We start from the raw sequence: 24,305 nt of genomic DNA on the forward strand, positions 1-24,305 counted from the left end.
ATTCTTGTGCGGGAGGTTTGCATTCGGCTTCCTTGCCTGTGGCCACTGAAACAGACCAAGCAGAAACAAAAATGTCCCAACAGGGCTCTTCAAATTCCGGAGGAGTTACTCCACAAAATCAACAACAACAACAACAACCCTCGTCATCGGCTTCGTCAACGCACGCGACTGACCCCAATATAATCGCCAAACACTATAAAATCGACAAGAAGATTGGAGAAGGATCGTTTGGTATCATCTTCAAAGGCTACGATATACGAAACCACAACCTACCCGTTGCCATCAAGTTTGAGTCTCGCAAGTCCGAGGCTCCCCAGCTCAAAGACGAGTTTAAGGCCTACACCATTTTGAACACGAGTGTGGACAGCAGTCTGAAGAATCATGAAGCTCAATCCCAGTTTTTGTCGCTATCCGGGATTCCAAAGCTATACTACTATGGCCAGGAGGGCTACTATAATATTCTGATTATCCAGCTTTTGGGGCCGTCGCTCGAAGATCTGTTTGATTGGTGCGGGAGACGCTTTTCGCCGAAAACGGTAGCTCAGGTGGCCAAACAGATGATCTGTCGTATCCAGTTTGTGCACGAGAACAATCTGATATACAGAGACATCAAGCCGGACAACTTCCTCGTTGGTGATAACGACAATATCATCTACCTCGTGGACTTTGGAATGATTAAACAGTACAGAAATCCGGTCACGAAGGCTCATATCCCGTACAGAGAGAAGAAGTCCTTGAGTGGAACGGCACGGTATATGTCGATAAACACGCATTTGGGAAGGGAACAATCACGCAGAGACGACCTGGAGTCGCTCGGCCACGTGTTTCTCTATTTTCTGAAAGGTGAGCTACCATGGCAAGGGCTCAAGGCACCTTCGAATAAGCTAAAATATGAGAAAATTGGAGAGAAAAAACGGTCTACTGGTATAGAGGATCTTTGTGCCGGATTGCCACACCAATTTGCGAACTATCTGAAATACGTACGTGGGCTTCGCTTTGATGAAACCCCAGATTACAGGTACTTGACTGACTTGATGGACGAAGTCCTAACTGATCTTGGCACTACTGATGACGGCAACTATGACTGGATGCAACTCAACAATGGCAAAGGCTGGAACTGGCAGACTAACAAAAAGACAAATCTCAACGGTTACGGCTCCAACAATGCACAGAACAACCAGAACCAGCCCCAGAACCAAAAATACCCAAAACGTCATTCGCGGTCCCACAGACCGGGGTCTCCGGGCGCAGGAAGCCAGGGGAGACAGCAGCAGCTCATGTCGTCTAATTACGTGCAATACGGTGCCTCCGGTAACTCAAGGCCGAGTGCAAACCCGGGCGCTCCGGGCATGAATCCAGTGAACGATAGGGGGCGGATTAACTACGAGGACGAAGATGACAGTGCCAGTCGGGGATTTTTCCAGAGGGTTTTCTGCTGTTGCTTGTAAAGTTATTATCATTGCTCTCATTTCGTCTTTTGGCATGTTTCATTTTTATCTTCATAACTTGACGCGGAAGAGATTGGCTCCACAAGCATATCCAGGAGAGCTTTAATGCTGTGGGATATGTTTTGTTATACCCTTCAGTCATACCAATCTCTTAATCTTTGTGTTTCGATAATCCCAGCAATTGCTGTAGTCTATATAAGCTAGTGTAATCATTTCCTTTGAAGGCTGAAAATGAATTTCGTCGTGCTCTGATCAAATGTCAACATTAACGCGCCTAGCGCCCTGTCTACCTGTTGACGAAGTGTGATCCTTTTCAATTTCAGCGGTTATCGTCTAAGAATCCGGAGAATGGGGCTCTCGGTGGAATCAAGGTGCCTTGCGTATCATGGCCCATTGCTCTACGAAGCCAAGGTGCTCAAAGTGCACGAAAAGAACAAAGACACAGTCAAGGTGAAAGACGGCACCGAGGCTGTTGATCCAGAGACGTTCCCCCTCGAATTCAAGGACAGACATTTGTATTTTATACACTACCGCGGGTGGAAGTCGTCGTGGGATGAATGGGTTCAGGATGATCGCGTTCTGGCCTATGACGAGGAAAATCTCAAGAAACAGAAGGAGCTGAAGGCAGCGTTGGCCAAGGCCAACCAGCCGCCGCCGAAGGAGAAGAAGGAGAAAGAGAAAAAAGAGCCCGTGACCAGGCGTACAAAGAAGCCAAAAGAAGAGGCCAGTTTGGAGTCTGAGGATGAATTTTTGAGGAGGCCAGAGATTGCGATGACGATACCCGATAACCTCAAGTCGTTGTTGGTGGACGACTGGGAGCTGGTCACAAAGGAGAAGCAATTGGTGAGACTTCCGGCCAAGACAAGCGTCAAGCAGATCTTGGATGAATACGGCGAGATAGCTTTGAAAGGAAAAGCCGTTCATTCGGCAGACTACGATAATACCGTCGAAATAGTCAAGGGGCTGAATCTGTACTTTGATAGGTGTCTTGGGTCAATTTTGCTATACCAACTGGAAAGACGTCAGTTGTTGGATGTTCAGACGTATCCAGTGAATGCCGGAAAGACCCCAAGTGAAATATATGGTGTAGAGCATCTTTTGAGACTATTGGTGACTCTCCCTGGTCTTATAGCACAAACCTCTATGGATCAACAGTCCATCAGTCTCATGCGCGAATTTGTGGAGAAACTACTTAGATGGCTTGATGAGAAGGCAAAATCAAATGAGTTGTTTGTGAAGGACTACGAGAATGTCAGCCCAGCGTACGAGGCGTTGTCTAGGAGCTGAAGAGGATGCCGCCGGATACTCAGAATTGACAGTAAGGAGAGTCAAGCTGAGAACAATTTTGAATAAGGACAATTTTACAGAATATCATTTATTTTGATCATGAAAGCTGAAAATGATCGTGAGAATAAACCGATAATAAAGTGTAAGTTTTCATATGACGATAAGGATGTGGATGTGATGCTTGATATGCGGTGAAAATATGATTAAATAATAACATGTCTGAGCTCTCAATTTCCCCTGCGATATTTGAGCTTTTTTTGCCTCTGGATCAGAAAATCTTGGATTATTTTACAGAACAATGATTTAAGATGACGATATGCTATGTTTGGGTTTCCTATGTAGTCCTCATATGTAAGGCAAATTGTGGAACATCGTAACAGGTATATTCTGTTCCTTCACAAACTCAATAAGAGTCGACTCTGAAGTCTTCCTTTCAATTGTCTTGTGGATTTTGAGGGGAGGAGTTGTGGGTGGCTTTGAGGTAGAAAGGTTGTCTTCCTCAACCAGAGTTGAACTAGAACGATTCAAAAATGTTATCTCTTCGAGTCTCGTTTCTGGAAGAGGCAACTCAAACTCGTTGAGAGTATCAACGGGAGTTGTGGGGTCTTCCTCAGTAGTTGATGAACGTTTTCCGTGGATTCCAAGGAACGACGCTTCGTCTATGCTGACGACCCAATTCTTTTCTGGATGTGTCAGTTGTGCCAATGCCACAATAGAGGTATTAGAGGCTGGGATCGGAGTACCACATTGTCTGACATTAGTATATTGCTCCTTGTCTTCAACGATCTGTCCATCTTTGTCCGTTTTTAAAAACACGGAGCTGGCACCTTGCCTCAGAGTACACTTTTGGCCAACCACTGAGGTGTTGAACTGTGTGTCCCAATTCACGATTGTGCCGTCTCTCGATCCTGTGATCACGCACTCACCATCCCACTCCAGGGAAGTGATCTGGTCTTTGTGACCGCCTACTAGGGATGATAATGGAGTTTCGCTGTTGCGGATATCCCATATCTGCACGGTGTTATCGAGATGAGCGGATGCAACCAGATTTTCGTTGGCTGAACCGCACCACCTCACGCGACATGCAGCCCCGGTGGACTCTCCCGGCCTGTGAAATTCACGTTTGTCGGACCTTAGGTCTAACAATGAAATTCCAAAACCTCCTGCTAATGCCAGCATTGACTCGTGAGCTAGAGAAGCATCAAAATAAGATAAGCCCTTGATTTTCAGTTTCACCACTGGAACAGAAGACCGTGACGAATCCCATAGGAAAATGTTTCCGGAGTATCCAGAAAGGATCGAATTTAGCGTGCACGATCTCCACGACAGCGGTGTTGTCATTAAATTGTCTATCGTCGTTCCATGTGCGGGAAACTGGTACTCAAGGTGTTTGGCGTGGTTGAAGCGCTTTACAATGGAAGCGCTTCCGTTATCAAACTCGGGAATCATTGTCAAGTTGACGGTTCCTTGTGTGTGACCAGAAAGCAAAAATCTGCGGTCATCTTCTTCGTCAACAGGATTCAGCCATTTGAGAGAGTGTATGTTTGGTAATGTGATGGTCTTCTGGTGTGTTAAAAGAAAGTCTTCATTGGCGTCCTGTCCTAATCTGTAGATAAAAAGATTGGATTTGGGACCACCAGAGCCAATAGCCAACACATGTGAGTTTCCAGAAGTAACGGAGTCAACGGAAGTGACAAACTGACCTTCTTCAAGACCCGTGCCCACTTTCCAGTAGCTACTGGACATTTTATCATTATCGGATCTGTTTCCCACGGTTTTGTTCGTGATCAGCAAGTCTTTGGAAGAGTTCCCTGAGAGAGACCAGGAATTGCCAGCGAAGTTAGATTGGATGTACTGCTGTCTCATGCCCTCTCCTGATTTCGTCAGACGCAAAGCATTCTGGCGGAAGAGCTGAACCGGTTCGTAGAAATCTGTCATATCGCAGTGTGCAGTAATAAAAATGAAGGGGGTATATAAAGGCTGTTGAGAAAAAAGAAGGATAGGATAAATCGCTTGCAGAAACCTAAATTATCCGAGGGGGGAGAAATCATCTCTATATATCGGACGAGTGATAACGGCAGAAGATCTTTTTTTTAACCATTAGGTTAGAAGGCTTGCATCTGCAGGCCTTATTCTACATGAAAAGGCTGGTCTAAATCTATGTCAGTGGCCGAATTCGGTAACCGACCTGCCAGCCCCATTTCTTAATCAGGTATGATGCATATCATTTGTTCCCGATTAGGTAGCGTGCAGATAACTAACAGCTGTAGAAAGTTCTTGGGCAGTTTCGACTTTAGGCCTAAATTAGAGGGTTGACAGATTTTGTGGCGTCATTTGGCTGCAACAAATACGAGCTTATAAGCATACGTAAACTTATTTGGTTACAACGCTCAGGTGTATAAGATTTCGTATCGATCCTCATAGGATGTGCATTACGGGCGAAGGCTGCGAGATGCAAAAAACTCTATTGAGCCAGCCTCTCGGTCGTGTGTGGTCTGGTTTTAAACTTTATTATCACTAAATCTGTTGTGAGCCCTGGTGTTAATATGGTTTTTACACTAATAGCAGTTAGTCAGACACTACCAGATACCAATAACGAAAACCACCTCCACCGTTTGAACGTTTTCGGTCCCTGATCGAGAGCAGCAAAAACTGCATTATTGGTTTAACTACCAACACCGCAAATCATTGTGGTGCTTTGAAGTCATTCTTAAGTAAATTATGCTGAATCAATTCCAATTGAGGACAACAGACAATCTGAAGACTCTCTCCCTGGTGTGAGTCACGTGTGAGTAATGCATTTAGTAAGTGATGAGTGGATTCGGCAGCCCGTTATATCAGGGCTACTAGGACGAGTGGGAGCTTCATACAGGCTACTATTGAGGTTATTCTAGTGTTTCAAACATTCACAGTGCGCTCCATTGATTGCAATAAAGATTTATGATATTATTTTTTTCGGTTTTGTAATTTGTTTCAAATGTTCAAGCCGGTTGTTCCGTCGGATTATATTGACCCGTGGCTCAAATGGCAGAGTGCTTCAGAGCGCCTTGCCAGAAATTAGAGGCAAGCACTCTATTCTGTTCGCTTTTCTTCTCTTCTACCGAACGATAAACCGGCCGTCTTTTTGTACAGGCTTTTGTTCTCGTTGCATCGCCCATAACCAGCCCGTGTTCTGCGATAATTGTTTAACTCGCTGCAGTTTACACTTGGTTTGCATTGCCACTGCGAAAAAGCCGATCTCCTCAGCCCCCTGCAAACAAGAAACAAGCAAGTTTTGCTGATTTGTTAATCGATCCAGCTGATTTTGGAGAAGTTGACCTTTGGGCGTCTGCATTTCGATTTCTGTATCTTTGAACAGAATCTTCGAGTTTTATTATTAAGTTGTTGTTGGTGTTATCTTGATAAACAAGTGATTCTACTGATTTCATCGATTTCAAAATGCCGAGCTCGCATTCCGTCATCACTGTGAGGCTCATCGCAGCTGAATCACTTTACAAGCGCGACGTTTTCCGTTCGCCTGATCCGTTTGCCGTTTTAACCGTTGATGGTGGTCAGACCAAGTCCACCACCGCAGCCAAAAGAACGCTTGCTCCACACTGGAATGAGTCGTTCGACTTCGAAGTGGGCGACAATTCGATACTCGCAATCAACGTATTCGATAAAAAGAAGTTCAACAAGAAAGACCAGGGATTTCTGGGTGTGGTAAACATCCGCATTGACCCGGACTCCCTGGTCCGGGAGCAGACGTACGCAGAGACTCTGAAGAAGTCCAACTCGGATCTACCTGTTAGCGGAAAGGTCATTTTGACGGTTGGAAAGAAGAGTCAGGCTGCTGATCCACGAAATCCTCTGGCTGCTAGAAGGGCACAGCACAGTGCTTCCAACTCAACTGGCTCTGCCGCGCCAATTGCGCCACCATCCGTCCCAGGCGCGTTTCCTGTCACTAGCTCGCAGCCCCAAGCACCAGCCAATCATAGGCAGTATTCTTCGTTTGAAGATCAGCACGGAAGATTGCCTCCTGGTTGGGAGAGAAGAACTGATGACTACGGAAGAACCTATTACGTTGATCACAACTCTAGAACCACTACCTGGAAGCGTCCTACATTGGACCAATCAGAAGCTGAGAGAGTCAGAGAACGTGAGGATGTCAGAGAGGCTGAGAGAAGACAATACCGCAACAGAACTCTTCCTGGCGCCGATGGAGACTCATCCAATGGTTCGAGATCAGACACTCCCGTCACCGTTCAATCTACGTCCGCGACCCCTGCAGTCAATCCATCTGTCGCCTTGTCGTTAAGTGCTACAGGTGCTACTACAGCTGGCTTGGGCGAATTGCCTGCTGGTTGGGAACAACGCACAACTCCAGAGGGAAGGCCGTACTTTGTGGATCACAACACACGTACGACTACCTGGGTTGACCCTAGAAGGCAGCAGTTTGTTAGATCTCCAGGCCCTGACACTTCAATCCAACAGCAGCCCGTATCGCAGATGGGACCTTTGCCAAGCGGTTGGGAAATGAGGCTTACAAACACGTCGAGGGTGTACTTTGTAGACCACAACACCAAGACTACGACCTGGGATGATCCAAGACTGCCTTCTTCGTTGGACCAGAACGTGCCGCAGTACAAGAGAGATTTTAGGAGGAAGGTCATCTATTTCCGGTCTCAGCCCGCGCTCCGCATTTTGCCGGGTCAATGTCACATCAAGGTTCGTCGTTCAAACCTCTTCGAGGATGCATTCCAGGAGATCATGAGACAGACTCCAGAAGATCTCAAGAAGAGATTGATGATCAAGTTCGACGGAGAAGAAGGTCTCGACTATGGCGGAGTTTCGCGTGAGTTCTTCCAGCTGGTTTCGCATGAGATGTTTAACCCATTCTACTGCCTATTCCAGTATGCAACCATCGACAACTACACTTTGCAGATCAACCCCAACTCGGGTATTAACCCTGAGCACTTGAACTATTTCAAGTTCATTGGACGTGCGGTCGGTCTTGGTGTTTTCCACCGCCGTTTCTTAGATGCATTTTTCGTGGGTGCGATGTACAAGATGATGCTTGGGAAGAAGATTGTGTTGCAAGATCTCGAAGGCATAGACAACGAGATGTATAAGTCGTTAACCTGGATGTTGGAGAATGACATAGACAACGTTTTGTTTGAGACGTTCTCTGTCGAGGACGATAGATTTGGCGAGCGTGTGACGATTGACCTTAAACCAAACGGAAGAGAGATCGAGGTGACGAACGACAACAAGCGCGAGTATGTTGAACTCAAGACAGAATGGATGATCTCAAAACCAATCGAGCAGCAATTTAAGGCATTCATGGATGGTTTCAACGAGCTGATTCCACAAGATCTGGTGTCTGTGTTTGACGAAAGAGAGCTTGAATTGTTGATCGGTGGTCTCGCCGAGATCGACGTCGAAGACTGGAAGAAGCATACCGACTACAGAGGATACCAGGAGAGTGACGAGGTGATCCAGTGGTTCTGGAAATGTATCACAGAGTGGGAGTCCGAGCAGAGAGCAAGATTACTGCAGTTCACTACAGGTACTTCTCGTATCCCAGTCAACGGTTTCAAGGACTTGCAGGGCTCTGATGGTCCAAGAAGGTTCACCATTGAGAAGGCGGGAGAGTCTAACCAGCTACCAAAATCGCATACTTGTTTCAACAGAGTGGATCTGCCACCTTACAAGGACTACGAGTCTTTGAGACAGAAGCTAACAATTGCTGTTGAGGAGACAGTTGGATTTGGGCAGGAATAAGCAGAGAGAATTGTGGAACGAGTTTTTCAGGTGAATTGCTGAACTAAAAAAGATCTGAAAAGATGGTGAAAAACTGTCATATTGTTCTGAGCAAGTCTTCCTTTTCCGTCTTGCCATCACATTTATATTTACGTTATTTTTCAATTGGTTTTGCCATCTATTCATCATATGATGACGTATTGACAGGTAGTTAGTGTAGTTTATGTACATATGAGACAATGACGTTTATCTCTCATTTAAAGACAACCTTGGACTTTGCTGCCTGTTCGGCAGTTTTTCCTAAAACTCTTCTGAGAAGCATCATGTCGCTAACAGTGGGTTTCCGCAGCTTCTGGACAAGAACCAGCACGGTGGTCAGCAGAGTCAGTGCTCCAGCCTGGTGAGCAGCAGCTAGTTCTGTGGGAACGAGCCAAAGAAGGGTGCAAATACCCAATGTGACCTGTAGAGAAGCAACTCCTATGGCCGCAGTGAGGGCCTTATAGGCTGGCTTCGGGATATTTGATTTGATCCTATGGGAGTAAAGATGAAGCGCCAACGTATAGCAGAAAGTGGAAACTGCCATGATCCTATGGTTGAGTTGAACAGTGGTTGGGTTCTCAAGCAAATTTCTCCACCACAGATCCGCAGAGTCCTTTGTGCGTGAATAGACAGGATCCATGAGTTCACGTGACGATGGAACCCAATTCTCACCCATATGAGGGAAGGTGTTGTAGATCAAACCAGCATCCAGACCAGCCACAAGAGCTCCGGTCAATGCTGTGACGAACACCATTCCAAAGAGACCATTTGACAGTCTTTTAAATAGCTTCAAGTTTGGCGAGTTGATCTGCTTGAAGTAACCCAAATACTTCTCTGGATCCCTAATCAATGCATGCTGCTTTAGAATTTGAAGTCCGGTATAGACCATCGAGCAGCACACCACGAATGCTACTCCGAGATGGGCTGTCAGACGGTAGGGACTCACAGTAGGCTTGGAGTTTCTCTCGGCAAGCTGAACTTCATCCAGACCAGAAGCAACCATCCACCAGCCAATGAAACCTTGAACTCCTATAAGGGCACTAATTCCAGCCAGTTTCCATGCGACATCCACAGAGCACCTTCTTCTGGCCACAAAGTAAATCGAAGGCAGCACGAACACTGTGCCTATGATCCTTCCCAGCAACCTGTGCGACCACTCCATTCCGTAGATAAACTTGTAGTCCTCAAGAGTAATGTGAGAGTTCAGTTGTTTGAATTCCGGACTGGCCTTATATTTCTCGAACTCGCGTTCCCAATCGTCCTGCGTTAGTGGAGGCAGTGCTCCGGTCACAGGTTTCCACTCGGTGATAGAAAGTCCCGATTCCGTCAGACGGGTCAAACCGCCAAGGATTACAATTCCTGCAACCAGAACCGCGGATCCCATACACATGTAGGCCACACGCTTATCGGTGTTGAGAGTAAAGCGTGGTTTGCTTACATTCACACTCTCTGCGATTGAATCGGCAGTGATGGTGGAGTAGCTTCTTTTGAACGGAGAAGCTCCCAGTCTCTGTAGTAGCACAGAACGAGCCAATGTCCTCTTCTGCAGCTGAGTGGCTTGTCTTGTCGGAAACCATAGTTTTCTCAGCAGAGACTGGCCTTGGGGCCCGTTTGCATTCAACGAGAACCTAGACACACGTGACTTGGGAAACGTCTGCAGCACGGAGCTGTTCTTGATAAAAAAGAACTGCGACTTGCAAAGTGACATCGGTTTATACACAACACAAACTTCAGCGGGTGAAGAGGGTTGAAGATTGAGAGGTTGGTGAAGCCCATAAAACTTGTAATAATGGTCAGCAGCAAATGGGGCCATTTTGAGGTCGTGTGGCGGTCGATTGGTTGGAGCACGAAAATCATGCAGTCTAAATCGTTCTTCTAAGCTACTACAGGACTGTCATTAAATATGAACTTTTAATGGATAAAATATATAAGAATTGGGTGTCTTGCAATCAGACAGATCAGGAAGTAAAATCTGAGCAATGGACATTACTCAGAACACTCAACGACTCCCCGCTCCCCCATTTCACTCTCCCCATTTGAGCTCATCTTCACTCAGAATCCGTCCTCCGTACCGCTGACCATACTTAAAACAATAATCCTCGGCGTCTCCAATGGCACATTGAACTGACTTGGCCGTACGGGCAACGAGATCCTCGTGTGGAGTCTTTGCTTCGGGTATGCGGCGGATATAGTTCAAAAGTCCCTTAACTTGCACCACGGATGACGTCCGGTCGGCCTCTGAGAAGGTGACAGTCATGTAATCCTCAAAGTAATTGTCTCCCAGGTACTGCGTTATCTCCCAATTGTCAACACTATTTGGTATGAGCACCGAATAGCGGCCCGAACACGATTCGCCAACCCCATCCCAAGGCATCACCTTCAGGTTGAAGTCGATGGAGCCAGAAATAAGATCGATAATGAACTGGTCTCCCTGTTTCACGAACACCATCAAATTAGGACGGTATGTCGTGTCTCCACAGCCGCAGTTCACGATACGTGTACGCGGAAACCCGACCCACGCCTGTCTTCCGTCTGCAAATTTGGCTCCTGGTATGGAAACCAGATTGGTTGCTCCTCTGAGAGCACCTGTATCGGAGTTAGGTCCAGTGAATATCACCCCACAGTTTCCAGAGCTTAGATCACACTGTATCACCTCCAATGGGTCGAATGAGTAGATGAAGTAGATGAACCCACCGGGGTATTTTGAGTCCTCTGACTGGGCATCAAAGAAAGGAACCCAGTTCTTCTCGGTATCACGTGCATCACGTCCTTCAATCTTGAGCAAAATCGTGCGATCGTTCTGGAAGGGAAAGAGTGCATGCATCGCTCTTTTATTGTCCAAATCCTTTGCTTTCATGTTGAACACCACTATAGGTTCTGGGCCCTTGGAGCCATGACGAACAATCACTCTGGGATCTTCCGCTCCCTCGTAATATAATCCTGGTCCCCAGACACAATCCATAGGAAACACCTTGGGAAACAAGTGGGTCTGTAGCCCTGACTCGCCCTCAGCGTGTGATTTGAACTGGAATTGCGTAAGCTCGTTCCACGCTTTGTCAAACAGCTGTGCAACCACAAAAGATATCGTCGAGCGATCGGAGCGACTTTCCGCGGAGAAAATGATTCGGCGAGCAACGTAGTGGACTCCATACTCGGGTAAGTAGACCGAGGACGCGTGGAAAGTAAACCAATGGTCCTTGATTTTGCGCTCAAGGGTCTTCTCGCTAACTTCTCCCTCAGCAAGAGCCTCATATCCGGCTTCAAACACGAGTTCGCGTACGCGCTTGAGATTCACACCGATGTCAAATTTGTTAGAAACACCCACCATCTCGTGATACCGTAGATCAGCACACGTAGGACCATCAGCGTCCGATAACTCAGTATCAACCGTGTCGATATTGCCCACAAACGTGGCAAGATTCATCTGTGAAAACTCAAGGTCATTTAAGACCACATTTAACGCTTCGGGGTCGTTCACCGAAAGATCGTCGTCGTCAAGTGAGAACGCCGACGCGGGGGTGCGGAAGTCCTCTCTTTCCTCAGGGGACGGGAATGCATCCTCAAACTTGTTATTCGGACGTCCCTCCGCAATGACTTGGCCTAACGTTTTCTCGTTAACTGCAACAGTCACCTGAAGAGTCACGAGCATGAAGATTATCGCTGTCAGAATGACACGCGTGCGGGAGCCTGCCCTCAGCTTAGCCAAGTAGAAGCGAAGCACCTTGGGCACGTCCAAAAGCCAACCTGTTGTACGGACTGCAAAAGAAGAACTGGTGGCATCTTCAAGTTCCGAGTCCGGCTTCTCGGACCTCATATTGGATAAATACCACTGCTTGTGATCAGCGAAAATCTTTATTCGAACCTGGGGCCGTTAATGAAACAGGTCACAACAGTGAAATTCCACGTCTCGGAGGTATGGTTGGATGATGAGCAAAGTTACACTGGCAAAAATAAAAGGATTAGCTCAAAATCGTAGTAAAGCTCCTAAATCCACGAGCTTATACCACCAAAGTTCTCAAAAGTTTACTCGCTTGGTCACACGCTGTGTTGCCCAAACCTGCTTTTGGTCCGAGTTGTCCTAAAGTTTCTTCCCCTCGTAATGGTACACGCACGTCCGTTTTTGGAAGGCCGATGTAGATCTATCTCTTGGCGGTTATATTTTCCAGCCAGCGTCTAGATTGGCGGGATGAAGCTTGAGCAAAAACATAGGATTATATGTTTGCTTATAGATTGACAGATGTGTAGGTAGATAGATAGATATTTATATACATATCTGAGTTGTGTACCGCTCGGTTCAGGACCTGCCTCAGTGAGGCACTGCCGTGAACTACATTCCATGTGGGGCTAATCTTAAGAGGAGGACCGCCTCCTTGAGATGTTCTCATTCCAAGTCCACACCAGCGGTTGTCCGGTTCAAGAACCATTCCAGATACTCTTTTCTCTTGAGAGCAGCCACACGATATTCCGAGGGTTTGATCGGGAGCCTTCCAGGTTTCAACTGCCTAGCTCATCAGCCCACTGCCCCGGGCCCTGTCGTCCCAAAGCGGTGATGGCATGCAAGGGCCTTCAGGGTTCTGCGTGAAAAGTTACATCGGTTACGGTGCTCACTGGAGGATGTCTGTTAGAGTTGTGCCGTTGAACCAGTCCTGTATATGGAAGTGGCCCAAATAAACCGTAGTTTCAATTTTGGGTTTTTAGATTTTGGGTTGACAAGGCTGGTTTGAGAACGCTTTAAACCTACGCGTAGTGTACGCCTGATTTGGTAAAGATGGGTCTGGCCGTAATCAAGTCTAAAAACATGCAATTTGGGGTCCGCTGGAATCGTCCAGTAAATCATAATGACTTTGGTAGAAGCCAGATGTGTCATAATTATGGTTTAATCGTTTTCTGAAGAAACTCGGTGCCCGCAACAAACTGCGGCTTGGTCAACACAGCCTTATATGACCTAGTCTCAAGGGGCCCAAGTCTAACGATTTGTAGCTTATTCTGGTGAAAAAATAAACGCCTTGAAAGAAAGCATCCGTAGTGTAGAGCTGGGGTGCTTAATTTTAAAAAAAATTGTACATTTGAGGACTATGAAACATAATCAAGAAGACGCTTGGTCTTGCAGGGTCACCACCAGATATTTGAACAATTGGCACTACCGTTTCCTTGTTATTAACTCAGAACCTTCCCAATAGCAGTTCTCCATATAAATCCACTGAATACCTCCAAAAGCACCATTCCCAGTCTTATATCAAATCCAACAGCTCGGTTTCATTCCACAATAGTCGCGCCTCAACCAACTATGTGTGGTGACCGCTTGGGCCCTGCACGTCTCACCAGCTGAAAATTTAACAGTGTAGCCCTAGCGTGTAAGACTGCACACCGCTCAACACCACGCGCTGATCTCAAAATCAAGCCGGGTTTTTGCAGAAAAAAAGGCTGCGGGTGTCTTTCCGGAGTTAAGAAGATCCTCCGAGTCCAAACGCCACTTGGCGAACTTATTCCACTGATCTATCGTGACTAGCCCACAGCTGAGGCAGTCCAAGTCATAGCTGATACAGGACGGCAATTGACCGCACAAACTCCGCCCAATTCGCCCTCTAAAAGCGGAAAACGTGCCCACACCGGTTTTAGGCGCTGTGTGAATCCATTCCGCCCCAAACAAGCGCTGCACCACTCAAACTGTGGCCCAATCATGGAAACCCCGTCTGCAGCAGATGTGCAAGGCAGTCTTTCGCCCAGAACCGCATCCAACGAGCGAACCAGGGACCCCCGGAGCCCCGGAAGCCTTCAGATACGACAACAGAGTGTCTCCCAATCGCCCAGAGGCACTACGCCGGAAACAGACCCAAACGCAACTGTTTTAAAAGAGGAACCTCTCACACCTGTGTATACCGCTACAAGGCCAGTTATGACCGGGCAAACTGTCCCAAAACTCCCCGTTCTCACCAATGAGAATGCACTGGGCTCTGTGACTCTGGATGACCCCCTTGCAGATTCGCAGGATCAGGCAGATGACCGGGTGCAGGCGTATGCCATGCTGGACTTTGCTGAGTTCACGTTCTATGTTCAGACAATGCAAGTGCTACTAGGTCGGTTGGTAGACGGAGACACCTCAACGGAAGCTCTAGATATTCACCTTGGACCTACGAAGGCGATTTCCCGGAAACATGCGCGAATTTTTTACAATTTTGGAACCCAAAGATTTGAACTTTCTGTGCTGGGTCGAAACGGAGCGTTCGTGGACGACGTCTTCGTCGAAACGGGGGTTACTTTGCCACTGAAGAACAGAACACGTATTCAAATCGGTGAGATTCACTTTCGCTTCGTTTTGCCTGCAGAAGAGACCTTTCCACGGCGGATTGAGGCATTAGCCAAGCCGATCAACGCTACCGATGCTGTCAACCTCAAAGCTGCACTGTACAACACGCCCACCTCCAAATCGCGGAGCAACTCGGCAGTGGAGATCAAGGATGAGGTGGAACGGTCTCCGACACCAAAAGTGCCACTTTTGACGCCCATTCCGCCATATAGACATGCTCCACAACCCCAGGCCCAGTACACCACGGCATCGCAGCTTGCCGCGCTACAGGAGGCTGCACGCAAGAAGGAAAAGGCCAAAAAACAGGCCAAACCGGTCAAGAAAGTTTACACTCTCGAGGAAATTCCGGTAGAGTTCCGGGCGAAGCCTGCATGCTCGTATTCCACCCTAATAGAGTCCTGTCTCAGGGCTAGAGGTACAGAAAAGGGCATGTCCCTGAGCGAGATCTACCGCGGAATTCAGGACTTATATCCATACTACAAATACTGTTCGGATGGATGGCAGAGTTCTGTTCGTCATAACTTATCGCTGAACAAATCGTTTAAAAAGGTTTCGAAGGAGGGCAAGGGCTGGCTGTGGGGCTTGGATGAAGAGTACTGTGCTGAGAGAGATAAGGTGAAGACGAGAGCCTCGGTTCCAACCCCGGCTCCAAACCCAGTTCCGACCCAATCGCAGCAGTCTGCTGGTAAAACGGAGTTGGAGCCGATGATTCCTCCGCTTTCTCAGCAGTCGGTCGTCCCTCAGACTCAACCACAGCCAACTCTCCGTGCTGACTCCACTCCCGCGCCAGGGACTCTTTCGGCGGCCTCGTTGCAGTCAGCCATGGCAGCCCGGGGAAAGAGTATTGCCGAGTTGGCGAGCGAGATCAAGCGCGAGACCCCAAAACCCCAACCCAGTACCAGTATCCAGGCCCAATTGGCGGCCAACCGCGCTCAGTATGCCAAAAGTCAGCCCTCAACACGCGAGACATCGTCAAGCCCGCAGCCGGGTAGTTCAGTGTCTCCTCCAGCCGCTTCCGGGACTGTTCCGGTGGCACCGACCAATCCGAAGGGCCTTTCCGGTGACACCATGAAGGCCCTTGGGTATCTCCAACAGGAGCTGATAAAGCTCACGAAAGATCGTAAGATGAACGACAAACAGACAACGACAGCTATCCTGACCCAGGCGTTGGCCATGACTATCGCACAGGTCAATCAAGCCGCACGTAATGCCGGGATTCAAGGCAATCCGCTGGCTTCGTTGATAGAAAAGAACCCTCAGCATGTTACCAAGATTTTGACAGCTGCATTGAACGCTGCAACAGCCCAGGTCATGAAAGGAAAGCCTCAGCCTCATAAGGCTGCGCAGGCACCTGCACCAGCTGCTACTCCGGTTGCGGCTCCAGTCCCTGTTCCACACCAGCAGCCCCAGACAGCCCGACCCGTTGCGCTATCTCCAAAGCCTCAACCGGCCTCTGTGGCTGAGGCAAAGCCGCCAATGGCTCCTAATGCCATTTCTCAGGGAATACGAAAACCTCAGTACTACTCACGACCACCTAACGTTTCAGGGTCTGGTGCGGGACTCAAGAAACCTTCCGGGTTGAACCCGGTGAAACCACCGGTCAGCATAGCACAGCCGTCTCCTCAGCCTCAACAGTCCAGACTACCGCCACAAGCAGATCAGTCGGTTTCGGCTAGAGATGCAGAGTTTGATAATTTGCTTAAGTCAATTTCCAGAGAAGCCACTCCAGATGACCGCGACACTCCTCCTATGTCGGAGAAAGAGCTAGACGATCTGCTAAACCAGCATTCTAGTTTTGTTCGGGACGAGCAGGACGAGGGGGATATTATGATCACGGGAGAGGGACTCAAGAGGCCGCGAGATGATGAAGAGGACATTTTGATGGGTCTTGAAAATAAAATGGCCAAGGTTGATTAAAGGGAAGGAGATAAATAATACAGACTAAGAGAGGGATGTTATAATAGAGTATATGGTGCGCTTTTATTGAGGCTTTTCGTGGTTATTGGTGATCATTGGTGACCTTTAAAGCATTTGAAGTTGGTAAGAATGTCTGCGAGTCTATCAGCCTCATCTAAATCGTTTGACCTGATCGAGGACGACATTTATAGAGGTTTTGAGGATTTTTCTCTTTAGTATTCGTTGACAATTGGCCCAACTGAAATCTACAAACGCGTCTTCATAGTCTGTTTCGAAGAATGTACAGTCAAGCATGCATTTCTCTAGTTTGTTCGTAGTCGTCTACGCTAGTAAAAATCAAGTGAGAAGATTGGGCTTCGTAATCGTCTTACCCAGTCAAGTGAAGGTTCCCTTGATTTCCTCTTGATTTATCTGTTCGTGCCTCCGTTCATGCTTTCACATTGTTGAACGATCCCTCATTCTCCTTGATCTCCCAGAACAAAGCCCCGACATCATGGTTGCCGTGGAACACCCATCCGGCCTCAGTCACATGATATAGATTGATAGATCCTCCCGAGAAGGCATCTCTATGTGCGGCAGCGAGAATCGAGCGCTTACCCAGGTACAAAGCCTCTTCCACCGTCAGATCCCATTTGTAGTTCGAATCCAACACACCGTATGCAAACGTCTGGCCCGATCCTACACAGAAGATCTCGCCCTTCAATCTAGTGCCGTCAGAGTCCACATAGTAGATAGTAGGACCCTCTTTCTTCGTGTATCCACAAACCATTGTTCCCATCGAAAGACCCATACCCTTGTATTCGTAAACCAGGTTCCCCAAAATCTTGGAAGCAGCAGCAACGGAGATTCGCTCCTTGTTTCTTAGCTCGTGCAAGCGGCATTGTGTGCCCAGCCAGGTCTCCCAGTACTGACAGTCTGCTGCACCACCTGCCATGGTACCCAGCAGAAACGGGTTGATCTCTATCACCTTCTTGACTGTCTGGGACGCAATCCAGTTACCAGCAGTGGCTCTGGAATCAACTGCAACAATGATTCCGCCCTGGAAACGGAACGCCAGCGTCGTTGTACCGTGCGCAATCTTGATCTTACAGTCTGGGTTCTTCGAATCATCGGTATGGGCTCTTAGGAAATCTGTTGGTTGCGATATTGGAGGAAGCGTCAACGAAGGAGCCAACTTCAAAGTGACTCCCTTGGCATAAAACTGGTCCTCTTCAGATGCCAACTCCTCCAATGCTGAAGCCTGGTGCGAAAATCTCTGGCCTATCACGTTCATCGTTTATTGTGATAGTGATTGAGTGATGATTGATGTGGTGGTTGTGTGAACAGCGTATCAGTGGCGAAGGCGAAGGTCAATTGAGGTCGTGTTCTAATGCTAAAACTGGGTCCGGGTAGTGTGATTACAGATTAAATGTTCTGTAATCATGCACGACCTTTGATATTTGTCACGTGAATTCACTCAGGGTTATCCAACCCTGAGGCTTCACTATCTGAAAAGTTCAAGGCAAATTTCTGAATCTTAGCACACCTCTAATCAGTGTACATCAAACATCATATAATCAAAATGGTATGTATTTATATGCTGAAACTGTTGGAATGGAGCCAAATACTGTGAAGTATTAGTCGGCTGTTTTTACGGGGTCTTTGCAGCGAATTTTGGGAACTTTTCACCGATTCCAACTTTTATCCAAACACCTCTAGCAGAAGGACGGTTCTCCAACAGGTCTCACTTTCTCTTCTACAGAAAACTAACATGTCCATCCAGTCTGCCAAGTCCCAAAATGTCATGCGTGAATTGCGCATTGAGAAGCTCGTTCTCAACATCTGTGTCGGTGAGTCCGGTGACAGATTGACCAGAGCCTCCAAGGTGTTGGAACAACTGTCTTCCCAGACCCCAGTTCAGTCCAAGGCCAGATACACTGTCCGTTCGTTCGGTATCAGAAGAAATGAGAAGATCGCTGTCCACGTGACTGTCAGAGGCCCAAAGGCTGACGAGATCCTCGAGCGTGGTTTGAAGGTCAAGGAGTACCAATTGTACGCCAAGAACTTCTCTGCCACCGGTAACTTCGGTTTCGGTATCTCCGAGCACATCGACTTGGGAATCAAGTACGACCCAGCTATCGGAATTTACGGTATGGACTTCTACGTCGTCATGGGCAGACAAGGTTACAGAGTCTCCAGACGTAAGAGATGTCAATCTGCCGTTGGTAACAACCACAGAGTCACCAAGGAGGACACTATCCAATGGTTCAAGCAGAAGTACGATGCTGATGTTTTGGGAAAGAGCTCTTAAACAGCGTGTTAATGCAAAAATCTTGAAATAGGTTGACTAAATGTAGTTTATTAATTGTCCATGTAGCCACCATAGAGACTCTTCAATGGTGAAGTCTATCATCTGAGCTGTTCGCCATTATTATCAATGTCTTGTCAAGTCATCCGTACCTGTCAATTGGCTCGCTAGTATACAAACTCATTAATATATGCAATGGGCGTTCCCACTTGTCAGCTCCTCTCCAGCTCAACTCTCGCACACTCAACGCCGACTTCAACACAATCTCTAACAGCCTGAGACCACCTCTCCTCGAGATATTCCTTTACAGGCTTGTAGTCCAGTTGTCTCCTTTTCCTCTCCCTATTAATTTCATCGATCTGCTCGCGTTTCGTAGACAATGCAGCCTCCAAGCTCTCGTTCTCGCGCTCTAATTCGTCATTGGCAACCAGCCATTTGTTTTTCCCATAAGCCATCATCACCGTCAGAGATCTGTTGCGCATCTGCGTATATGAAAGTGCCATTTGGAGCTTTTCGAGGTCGTATTGGGAGTCATCTGTGTCAGATGTTAGTCTGGAGTACTTGCTCAGATCCACACCACCCAGACCATTGTCCAGAAACTCTTTTTTCTGCTCTGACGTTATCAGCTGATCAAGATGCGATTCTATCATAGACCCGAACTTTGTTGCTTTGGATTCAGATACTTCGGGGTGAAGTGAGCTCGTATCCATCCCGACAAGCTCCTTCCTTATGCTCTGTTCCACCACCAGCATGTCCTCTTCCGCAGGTTCAGCATCTATGTATGGGAGTAATTCGTACCGTATTTCTGCCATGATCTCAGAGTTTTTTATCAAAAGATACCCAAATGAATAAAAATATACCACAGAACACTTTAAGTTATATCAGATTATAGCAAGAAGCCTCACGTTGAAACTTTACCAGCCTTTTTACCCAGTGCACTACCCTCTCTGAACACGTTTGAAACTGAGCAATTCGTCTCAGTAGCCAACCACAGCAGCTACAACCACACGTAAAAAACTCAGGATGTCGCAGTCCAGCTACGTTTATGATGAGAATGCTGAGACTTGGCCGTATTTTGCATTGACGGTGCTGCTGGTACCGCTGGTGCCGGCCACTGTTTCATACGTGGCCTCGACGGTGTCCAGGAAACAAAGCGACTCCGATTCGCCTTCCCAGTTGGAGTTTAAGCCTTACAATTCGGAAGCATTGATCAAATACAAGACCAAGAAGTCGAAGAACAAGGTGTTCAATAAGAAGCTGCTTTTCATAGTGATCGGTTGGTTATTGACGGCTTATGTCATCTTCAAGATCAAGACTGGCACCATAATTGCTGACCCCAATGCGTTTGATCCGTACGAAATAATGGGTGTGGCCGCCAGCGCGACTGAGAAGGAAATCAAGTCCAAATACCGGAAACTCTCGCTTGTTTTCCACCCGGATAAGCTCGCAAAGGAAATGTCTGAAGACGACAAGGCCGATATGGAGACCAAGTTTGTCCGCATCAATAAGGCCTACAAGGCGTTGACTGACGAGGTTACCAGGGCCAATTATCTGAAGTATGGTCATCCTGACGGTCCGCAGGCGGTGTCTCATGGAATTGCGCTCCCACAGATCTTGATCGAGGGCAAGTTGTCCCCAGTGCTAGTGGTGGTGTATGTTTTTGTGATTGGTGTATTGTTACCTTACTATGTTGGCAAGTGGTGGAGTGGAGTCAAGTCTTACACGAGACAAGGTCTTCATGTTGATACTGCTGCCACATTTTTGGAGACACTGATTAACTACAATCCGTCTGTGATCACCAAGGTTGACGATGTGCTGGAATGGATAAGCACTGCCAAAGAGTATGAGCTTCAGCATCCTGATCTTCTGCCAGAAGACATTTATTCGTTGCTACAAGCCCATATAAATAGAGAACCCGTGAAGGATGAACTGCTCAAGATTGAGGTAATTGCTGTCGCACCAAAGTTGCTGATGGGACTCATAGACATCGCCTCAGGTTTCAGACACACGGAGATCTGTACGAAGGCCATTGAAACTCATAGAGCACTTGTTCAAGCCATCAATCCTGTCAACACCACCCAACAGGCCATTTTGCAATTGCCCAATGTGGAGAGATCGAAGATTGACTCCTCGTCCCCGGTTCACACTTTGGGCAAACTGTTCACATTGCCAAAGGAAAAGTGTGCGCAGTTTCTTGGAATTGACGCAACTTCCGATACATTCAAGGAAACCCTTGCCGTTGCATCCAGAATTCCAACCCTCAAGGTCTTGTCGGCTGAGTTCAAGGTTCCGGGTGAGACGATTATCCCTCCAAATTCTAACAGTCACATTTCCTTGAAACTGCTCGTCAAGTCGCCTTCTAATAAGGGCGAGTGTGCTCTTGATGAGTCTCTTTTGCAGGATGATCTGAGCATGGAACATCTGAGAGATCCACTTAAGGTGATGAACGAGCAGCCACTCCTGCGAAACCCTACTGCTCCTTTCTTCCCGGAGGGCGAGTTTCAGTACGAAAACAACGGCTGGGTTGCATTGCTCGTGTTGCAGAGAGACAACAAGTTGGGAGAGATACCTCAGAAGGTGACGAGACTGGATACATCAAACGTGAATTTGTCGCAAGAGGCGTACAAAGACGGAAGGGATGCCATTGTCAACTCGTTCAAGATGACGGTCCTAGCTCCTACCCCAAAAGAAGTAGGCAGATACCACTTTAGACTGATGTTGCGGTCGCTGGTGTACTACGGCGTGGATGTAGACATCCCACTGGTAATGGAGGTGGTGGATCCTCCAATTGAAGAGGTTGTTGAGGACAACTACGGTCTCGAGGCACCGGATGAAGACTCTTTGGCCGGTGCTATGGCCCAGCTCAGAGGTGAAAAAGTGAAGAAGGTGTTTGATGAGGAGGATGACGAGAGCGATTACGATGAAGATGAAGACTTCAGTGATATAAATACAGACACAGAAGACGAGGAGGAGTGATGTTTGTATAAAATGATAGGAATCGAAAGGTTTTGCTATGAATTTGAAGTGTAGAAAGGCATCGGTTAAGTGGCTAGTGATACATGCATGCTGCATATGGATACCTGCGTAGAGCTGTAGACCCAGCCTAAGAAAGTATTCTTATCCTCTGTCCAGCTACCAATTGCTATTTACATTGCAAAGTTTTGTGGTCACATCGTGGCAATATACGTGAATATAGAAGTTTTTATTATTAGAAGTTGGGTTGATTTACGCATTTGCCCTCATCAAGTTGATAAACTATTCTGAAATTTTTGAGATTTTACAGATTTGAGCCAAAACAAGGAAAACATGAATAGTCAGAAGCGACCGCCACTACTCTATTATACTCACCTATGACATTATTACAATTACGTAAAAACTCTGGAACCATATTTTTGCAAATAATATGGTTTCTCAATCATGCGAGATCCCGTCACCTATTTAAGACACCAGCCCGCGTGGGCGCAGCTCATGGCGGTGCAAGTCCTATCTAGAGCCACGATAGAACCTGGAGAAACTTCTTCTGCTCCATCAATTAGCTCTACCTCCATGATGATCCGGAGATTCAGCAACTGCTCAAGAATTCTATCAGAACTTACCACTCAAGACTGCTGGACCAGACTGGAAGAGATTAAACATCGCGTGGTGGGGTCTGAGTGGAGTCTGCTGGATGACGGATTATCGGCTTACCATGCCAAACAGTATTACATCACACTGCAAAGCGTCTTGAAAAACAACACCATGGCCTTCATGAATGCTAGCAAAACTGTGGATGGAAAATTGAGTCAATTCCAGAAGGAATTGGATGAAAAATTCCGAAAAGGATTACCAGTCTTTCCTGGTTACGAGTTCATATACTGTACGCCCATGTCGTCAGAGAATGAATTGAGTTTCGATGGTTATGATAATCATGAGTCGATCTCTGAGTTTGATCAGAATCTGATGAAGTATACACGTGACTTCTTCAGGCGAAGAATGTGGACTGGTGGAGATATACGGTTTAGTCGAAGGGACAGCGGATTGCATTATGGTGACGCAATCAGGCTGGTAGAGAAGGTGAAACGAATGCGCTACATGGGTTCCGATCCACTGGCACGGAGTTTTAAGAGTTTTGTTGATTATGAGAGACTTTTCCTGGATGAAGAGACGAATTCTGTGATATCAAGCGAACTAAGGCGGATCGTGTTTCTGAACGATACTTTCCATGAAAAGGAATATGTTCCAGAAACCATTGACAATGAAGCAGACTTTGAGACGAAAGTGACGCCAAGTCATGTATCTAACATGAGAGTAAGTTCTTTAACTTTCAACTCGCATAAAATTCACTACGACAGGGATTATGCTACGAATGTGGAAAAGTACCCGGACCTGGTGGTTGAAGGGCCTCTTCTGGTGGGTCTGCTTCTGCAGTCATTTCATGATAATTTTGGCGAGCACGAAATGGCACAATTTACTTATAAAATTATGGCTCCTGTGATGGTGAACGAGGAGATCAGACTTTGCATCAAGGAAATGGGGCCAACTAATTGGAGTTTGTGGATTGACAATGGTCTTGACAAGAATATTTTGAAAGGAAAATTGAAGTGCTACAGCAAAGAATGATTCACTTGGATATGTAAACATGATGATACAGATAATTTAATGAAATCGTTTATGATCTGAAATGATTGAATGGTATAAAACTTGTATCACTTCGTAGTGAACGGTTCAAAATGCCCGAGGTGCAGATTGCACGCATATCCATCTGCAGTCTTTAATCCCAGACGGAGTTCACTTCTACAGGGCCGGCTAAAATGCGTTGCTTATAAACCGAATCGGTAACCCATACCATATGGCATGGGTATAAAATCAAGAAACGAGTATGAAACCGTAAGAATATTGGTAGGGCAATCTTAGAGAGAACTGGTATCGCACCTAAATATACAAGAAAATGTCTCCAGCCGTGCTAGCTCTATTTTTTTCTTTTAGAACTGCCGTCAAACCTTATATCAGCCACCCGATATTTGTTTTCTCCATAGTATCTGCTTCTCAATGGCTAGACAACATCAACTTAACGGTAGTAACTACAACGCTGATACAGATCCAAGAGAAATACCATGTGCCGTATCCAGTAGCAAGCTGGACCCTATCGGCTTACTCACTCTGTTATGCCAGTTTCATCATTATTTCTGGAAGAGTTGGTGACGTGGTGGGACACCATTATATGTATGTTGGAGGGATGTTCTGCTTGGGCATATTCAACATCATAGCAGCTTCTGTGCAAAACGTATATGTGGTGATT

At 46.9% G+C, this 24,305-nt stretch overlaps 12 protein-coding genes across 12 annotated transcripts; 7 read left to right on the forward strand and 5 right to left on the reverse strand.

The window, feature by feature from the left end:
• Nucleotides 1–71: 71 nt before the first annotated feature.
• Nucleotides 72–1,448, forward strand: KUCA_T00003326001 (uncharacterized protein; the record flags this gene model as incomplete). The annotated part of the gene is made up of 1 exon (XM_022601729.1): nt 72–1,448. One exon carries the CDS (start codon nt 72–74, stop codon nt 1,446–1,448), a length of 1,377 nt encoding a protein of 458 aa, XP_022459343.1.
• A 348-nt stretch (nt 1,449–1,796) lies between these two features.
• KUCA_T00003327001 (uncharacterized protein) lies at nt 1,797–2,735 on the forward strand (the record flags this gene model as incomplete). The annotated part of the gene is made up of 1 exon (XM_022601731.1): nt 1,797–2,735. The coding sequence occupies one exon, from the start codon at nt 1,797–1,799 to the stop codon at nt 2,733–2,735; it is 939 nt and encodes a 312-aa protein (XP_022459344.1).
• Nucleotides 2,736–3,080: 345 nt separating this feature from the next.
• Nucleotides 3,081–4,673, reverse strand: KUCA_T00003328001 (uncharacterized protein; the record flags this gene model as incomplete). The annotated part of the gene is made up of 1 exon (XM_022601732.1): nt 3,081–4,673. One exon carries the CDS (start codon nt 4,671–4,673, stop codon nt 3,081–3,083), a length of 1,593 nt encoding a protein of 530 aa, XP_022459345.1.
• A 1,500-nt stretch (nt 4,674–6,173) lies between these two features.
• On the forward strand, nt 6,174–8,498 carry KUCA_T00003329001 (uncharacterized protein; the record flags this gene model as incomplete). Its single annotated transcript, XM_022601733.1, has 1 exon — nt 6,174–8,498. One exon carries the CDS (start codon nt 6,174–6,176, stop codon nt 8,496–8,498), a length of 2,325 nt encoding a protein of 774 aa, XP_022459346.1.
• A 232-nt stretch (nt 8,499–8,730) lies between these two features.
• On the reverse strand, nt 8,731–10,329 carry KUCA_T00003330001 (uncharacterized protein; the record flags this gene model as incomplete). Its single annotated transcript, XM_022601734.1, has 1 exon — nt 8,731–10,329. The coding sequence occupies one exon, from the start codon at nt 10,327–10,329 to the stop codon at nt 8,731–8,733; it is 1,599 nt and encodes a 532-aa protein (XP_022459347.1).
• A 210-nt stretch (nt 10,330–10,539) lies between these two features.
• KUCA_T00003331001 (uncharacterized protein) lies at nt 10,540–12,330 on the reverse strand (the record flags this gene model as incomplete). The annotated part of the gene is made up of 1 exon (XM_022601735.1): nt 10,540–12,330. One exon carries the CDS (start codon nt 12,328–12,330, stop codon nt 10,540–10,542), a length of 1,791 nt encoding a protein of 596 aa, XP_022459348.1.
• A 1,866-nt stretch (nt 12,331–14,196) lies between these two features.
• Nucleotides 14,197–16,740, forward strand: KUCA_T00003332001 (uncharacterized protein; the record flags this gene model as incomplete). The annotated part of the gene is made up of 1 exon (XM_022601736.1): nt 14,197–16,740. One exon carries the CDS (start codon nt 14,197–14,199, stop codon nt 16,738–16,740), a length of 2,544 nt encoding a protein of 847 aa, XP_022459349.1.
• A 427-nt stretch (nt 16,741–17,167) lies between these two features.
• KUCA_T00003333001 (uncharacterized protein) lies at nt 17,168–18,013 on the reverse strand (the record flags this gene model as incomplete). Its single annotated transcript, XM_022601737.1, has 1 exon — nt 17,168–18,013. One exon carries the CDS (start codon nt 18,011–18,013, stop codon nt 17,168–17,170), a length of 846 nt encoding a protein of 281 aa, XP_022459350.1.
• A 477-nt stretch (nt 18,014–18,490) lies between these two features.
• On the forward strand, nt 18,491–19,030 carry KUCA_T00003334001 (uncharacterized protein; the record flags this gene model as incomplete). The annotated part of the gene is made up of 1 exon (XM_022601738.1): nt 18,491–19,030. The coding sequence occupies one exon, from the start codon at nt 18,491–18,493 to the stop codon at nt 19,028–19,030; it is 540 nt and encodes a 179-aa protein (XP_022459351.1).
• Nucleotides 19,031–19,239: 209 nt separating this feature from the next.
• Nucleotides 19,240–19,839, reverse strand: KUCA_T00003335001 (uncharacterized protein; the record flags this gene model as incomplete). Its single annotated transcript, XM_022601739.1, has 1 exon — nt 19,240–19,839. One exon carries the CDS (start codon nt 19,837–19,839, stop codon nt 19,240–19,242), a length of 600 nt encoding a protein of 199 aa, XP_022459352.1.
• Nucleotides 19,840–20,050: 211 nt separating this feature from the next.
• On the forward strand, nt 20,051–22,003 carry KUCA_T00003336001 (uncharacterized protein; the record flags this gene model as incomplete). Its single annotated transcript, XM_022601740.1, has 1 exon — nt 20,051–22,003. The coding sequence occupies one exon, from the start codon at nt 20,051–20,053 to the stop codon at nt 22,001–22,003; it is 1,953 nt and encodes a 650-aa protein (XP_022459353.1).
• Nucleotides 22,004–22,576: 573 nt separating this feature from the next.
• On the forward strand, nt 22,577–23,626 carry KUCA_T00003337001 (uncharacterized protein; the record flags this gene model as incomplete). The annotated part of the gene is made up of 1 exon (XM_022601742.1): nt 22,577–23,626. The coding sequence occupies one exon, from the start codon at nt 22,577–22,579 to the stop codon at nt 23,624–23,626; it is 1,050 nt and encodes a 349-aa protein (XP_022459354.1).
• Nucleotides 23,627–24,305: the final 679 nt, after the last annotated feature.

Source organism: Kuraishia capsulata, genomic scaffold (genome assembly GCF_000576695.1).
Source record: "Kuraishia capsulata CBS 1993 genomic scaffold, Kuraishia_capsulata_scaffold_4, whole genome shotgun sequence".
NCBI lineage: Eukaryota > Fungi > Ascomycota > Pichiomycetes > Pichiales > Pichiaceae > Kuraishia > Kuraishia capsulata.